Here is a 5,228-nt window from a genome sequence, read left to right on the forward strand (position 1 = left end):
TAATTATATAAATAAATAAGAAATGATATAAAGGAATAACAGTATTAAAAAAATTAATTGAGCTTTTTTACATTTCATACCCCCTCCCCTATCTATGCCCCCGCCTCACTGGTCCCCACTGGACCACATGTATTTTGAGATACATGTTAAGTCCTATCTAGTCAAGCATTTGTACTCCGATGTCTTTCGGTACAAATTCATCCACAAAGAATAACAGAAATTTTAAGATGTAGGATGGACTGTGTTTAGAAAGCACAGACACTTAAGACTCATCTTCGGTGAATTTTGGATACTTGGCTAGGTAAAATCATGGTGACATTTGACTTTATTTAAAAGAAGTATGTATTACTAAAGTTAGACACCTAGCATGCAGTGATTACTATTGAGTATCTTTATTACGTCTTACTAAGCCAAGGTAATGTAAAAACAATGATCTCTGCACTGATGAGCTAGATAACATAACAGTGGAATTTCACTGTAATTACCTTTGATCTGACTTCCGGCATTTCCAGATCCATAATCCTTGGACTTGTAACTTGCAGACTTACAAGCCCTGTGAAGACACCACAAAAGAGGCTACATAGAGAGAAACGCTTCAAGTCTAGATCCATTGGTAGGTTTTATTTAGCTCTGGTAAGAATATATTCAGTGAGTCACACAGTCAAAACTGCCCCAAATTAAGGAGCAATATCTTTAAAATTTTGCTTATTTATTTTTATTTTATGTGTATGTGTATTTTATCTGGATATATGTAAGCATGCCATGGGTATGCAATGCCTGGAAGAAACTATTTACAAATAAACACTTGATATGGGACTTACATATAAAATACAAAAAGAACTGTTACTGATCAATAATTTTTTTTTCTGATGAACAATTTTTTAAAGATTTTTTAAAAAAGTGTTTGAGTATTCTTCATATATGTAAATGCACTTGTGTCATGAAATCCCAGCAGAAGCAAGAACAGAGCATCAGATCTTCTCCAACTGGAGTTACAATTTTTAGCCATCATGTAGGTGATGGAACTGGACCTAGGTCCTCTGTAAGAGCTCTTAACCACTGAGCCCTTAAGAAATGATATTTTTATTTATTTATTTACTTTTGGTCTTTTTGAAACAAGGTTTCCCTGTAGCCCCAGCTTGTCTGGAACTCACTATGTAGACCAGGCTGGCCTCTATCTCACAGAGTCCCAAGTGCTGGGACTATAGGCATTCGCCACCACACCTGGCTAAGAAATGAGATTTTAATCTTCATTACTTAAACACAGGGTTTGTTGTATTTGACTTTTTCAAATGCTGCTCATTCATTTCTTGGCAATAGAACATGGAGTTTAACATTTAGCATCCATAGTAATAAAGCCAGCCACATCAATTCATTTCATACCCCAGGAATCTAATTGTTTAGCACATTTCAGGGGAGTCATTCCTCAGCATCAGTGCGAGGTTGGCTCTATGACTGCAGTGGATTCAGTCGAAGGATGCTCAAGTCTCCTAGAGGAAGGAGGAGTATTTACATACACTACATTCTCCCGGGGCCTTACTTCTCTAGGTTACTTGTAATAGTGACCACAGTGCAAGTTGCTATGTGAATAGTTGGTATACTATAGTGTAGGGGATGATGGAGAGGAAGCTTCTGCACGTCCAGCACAGATGAAGTGTGTGCTTTTTGGACATTTACCCCCATGGGTAGTGGAATCCTTGGATGTAAACGTGGAGGGCAGACTGCATCTTCCATGAGAATTCCTTCACCTACCCCTCATCCCCTCCTATGAGGAGGCAGTAGGTCTCAATTTCCTTCTCCAGGTGGGCCTTGACGTTCAGGAGCTGCTCATACTCCAGCTTCTGCCCCTCGGTCTCGGTCCTGACCTGGTGCAGCTGTTCCTCCAGGGCGCCAATCTGAGCCTGGATCTGTGCCAGCTGCGTGCAGTAGTTACCCTCGGTCTCCGTCAGCGAGCACTCCAGAGAGTGTTTCTGTCAGGAAACAACACCGGGAGGCTGACAAGGATGTGCACACACGCTGAAATCTCATTGTCACAGGGCTCTGGTTTCTTAACTTTATCTGTAACTGTTTCAGGTTCCACATAGACACATTAAGATAAACCTTCAAAAGTGGGTCAGTCTTTCCTTTTGTTAAAACAGACCCTCGAGGCCTTGGGCTGCTGCTTTAGGTATTAGCTATGTCATTTTACAGAAAGGTATCTGTGGACATCTTTGCAGTATTACAGGGCTTTACAGTATTTCAGTATTACAGCCCAGTACTACACCCACTGGTTTTAAAGCCCAGTGGGTGTATATAAACCCAGGGGATGGTAAAAGAGCCCTCTTCATACCGTGGCTAAGAGAGACTGAAGTTCAATTTCCAGGGTCTGCAGCGTGCGCTTCATTTCAGTCAGCTCGTTCCGGGCTGAGGTTGTGGCTCCCACGTCCTCGGTGATCTGCTGCTGCAGCGAAGCGCTCTGAAATGACATCAACAGGAGGGCAGATCTTAGCTTCGTGAACAACATTACCACGCACAGGGACTGCTTTCTGGCCGAGAGTCACCTTTTCTTGGAACCAGGCCTCGGCGTCCCTGCGGTTCTGCTCAGCCAGGGCCTCGTACTCAGCTCGCATGTTGTTGAGCAGGACGGTGAGGTCCACCCCGGGGGCGGCGTTCATCTCCACGTTCACGTTGCCTCCGGCCGCACACTGCAGAACTTGCATTTCCTGCAGGCGGAGAAGTGTGCGGTTCAAGCCAAATGAGAGTCTCAGGGTCTGGAAGTTTAGCTTTGGAAGTGTTCTTGATAGGTCGTCTGGTTTCCCACCTAGGCTAAGCAGTGACCACCCTCTTCCCACATTTGATAGATCCTGCCATATTTTATTCTGGAAGAGTTTGAAAGGCTCCACAGTGCAATGTGAGTCAAATCACTACAATTCCAGCTTCTCAATTTTAGCTCTGCTACCAGGAATAAGCCGAAATTCCTTTTCCAAATGAAAGTCCTTAAAACACAAAAGAATTGTCCCCTGGCTCTTACTTTGTTTATGCTGTTAAAATGCTCCCTTGAGGTCTCTCTTCAGTCCAGTAGAGAGCAACCTGAATGTTCTCTCAGTTTGACTACTTCCTGAACACAGTCTGAACATAAAAGGCTGAGTCTGGATAATTCTGACTACTTGAAATGATATAAATAGATGTGTGTGTGTGTCCAGGGAAGGAAGGATCGAGCTATCTGCTAAGCTTAAGTGATTATAATGTCCCTTTGGATTTTGAAGTTAGATCCAGATGTGAATTCTAGTTCTGTTCAGTAGTGGCTGTGTCAGTTTGGGAAAGTTGATTCCTTATCTGACACTGGAGCTAATTAAAAACGCTTCTCTGGGCCATGTGAAAAGAAGTGAAAGAATTGGTATTAATACTACAACTTAGCAATGCTGTCTGATCTGTAGATGCTGAACAAATGCTGGTTATGATTCCTGTCATGGAAAAGCAGGAATCCATTTTGTGAGTACACAATATTTCATCTGCACTGCATGTTGTGGGTTGGGTCAGTTCTAAGCGTGTAGACAGCAGGTGTTACTGCTAAGCTTGTGCAAAGTGAAATAGCACAGATCTGCTGTCTGATGCTCCTGGCTCCTGGATAGGTCTGAAGGATGGCAGCCTTTTTTTTTCTGGGAAGAAAACACCCCCAGGTGACTCTAGCATTTTTTCTTTTCTGATGTACTACATTCTCTGTCTCTCTGTGTGGCTTTAAGGTCCAGAGGATTTATTGAAAAATTTTCCAGTTCAAGCAAAAAAAAAAAAGAAAGAAAGAAAGAAAGAAAGAAAGAAAGAAAGAAAGAAAGAAAGAAAGACAGGTAAAAGATTTAAAAAATGCAGTGATGGGGCCACCTATAAGTAAAGTGTTTTAAAAAAAATCAACTACTTCCAATTCATCAACAATTTATCAGGTAACTACCCTGGATGATAACCTCATGTGAACTTGGACAGTCAAATGAATGCTGTAATGCAAGTAGTTCTAGTTACATTACAAGCTAGCCTCGAGTCTAACCAAATAGCATTCTTAACTTGATCTGATTTAAGCATTTGAAACCATGGATATTTTTGACTGTTTAGAAAATGTCAAATTCATCTTCAAAGGCATTTTTCCTTTATTTAAGAAAAGGAAATAATGACTAAAACCAGCTCCAAGGATGAAATGGCTTTCTGATCTGATTTTGAATCTAGCTTCCAAAACTGACTACTTTGGAAGCATGCTATGTGCTTGGCAGTGTAAAGTCTACTGTGGGTTCAACTGCAGCTTCACCTTTTAGCCATGTCTGTTGAGAATGTCTTACTATGAAGACTTGAAACAATGTGTGTATGAAGTTAGTGTTTCTGTCTTCTAAATGTGCTGCTGTCATGTAGAAATTGAGATCCACTTTTCTGAGAATTTCCTTCAAGAGTGTTCATTTTATCTAATTAGCTATAATCATCTAAGTAGACCATTTAATGTAGCTGTAATGACAGCTAAACACCGATCATATAACTATGATTATTCTGGAAAGTATGATTCTTTTTTTCCCACGAGAAGGGTGAATTTGTACAAGTAATTCAGCACTTACAAAGACACGTTGGCCCTCACATGGGTCTGACAATGAGTCTCCATACTAACTTCTTGCTTAGTGGGTGGGTAAGTGTATTATCTGCTGGGAGGTGGGCTTTGGGCAGAAGGAGAGCAGAATGCATTACCTCTTTGTGGTTCTTTTTGAGGTAAGTCAGCTCTTCACTCAGGGTTTCGAACTGGATCTCCAGGTCTGTTCTGCACAGGGTTATTTCGTCAAGGACTCTGCGCAGCCCGTTGACATCGGCCTCTACACTCTGGTGGAGAGCCAGCTCATTTTCATACCTGGAAAAAATGCCAGTGATATATGCTGAACTTGGGACTTCTAAATTGACATATGTAGCCACAAGTGTCAGAAAAGGAATCAAACTTTTCCAAACTGACACAGCCACTACTGAGCAGAACTAGAATTCACATCTGGATCTAACTTCAAAGTCCAAAGGACATTATAATCACTTAAGCTTAGCAGATAGCTAGCTAGATCCTTCCTTCCCTGGACACACACACACACACACACACACACACACACACACACACACACACACACACACACAAACACATGCACATACACACACACAAATGTGTATACCCTCATAATACACATGGACGCATACATCAAACACATATACACAACACAACAGAAATAATAAAATATTAA

At 41.3% G+C, this 5,228-nt stretch overlaps 1 protein-coding gene across 1 annotated transcript in view; it reads right to left on the minus strand.

Annotated features, from left to right (window-relative positions):
• The window catches only part of Krt25 (keratin 25), an 8,386-nt gene that overhangs the window by 462 nt on the left and 2,696 nt on the right, over positions 1 to 5,228 (minus strand). Inside the window, exons 3-7 of the mRNA XM_008835188.2 lie at positions 4,699 to 4,855; positions 2,541 to 2,702; positions 2,330 to 2,455; positions 1,753 to 1,970; positions 486 to 553 (exon numbers count right to left, since the gene is read on the minus strand). Coding sequence (XP_008833410.1) covers positions 486 to 553; positions 1,753 to 1,970; positions 2,330 to 2,455; positions 2,541 to 2,702; positions 4,699 to 4,855 — 731 coding nt within the window. The remainder of the gene's footprint in view (positions 1 to 485; positions 554 to 1,752; positions 1,971 to 2,329; positions 2,456 to 2,540; positions 2,703 to 4,698; positions 4,856 to 5,228) is intronic.

This window comes from Nannospalax galili, unplaced genomic scaffold (assembly GCF_000622305.1).
Source record: "Nannospalax galili isolate Female #2095 unplaced genomic scaffold, S.galili_v1.0 scaffold137, whole genome shotgun sequence".
Lineage (NCBI taxonomy): Eukaryota > Metazoa > Chordata > Mammalia > Rodentia > Spalacidae > Nannospalax > Nannospalax galili.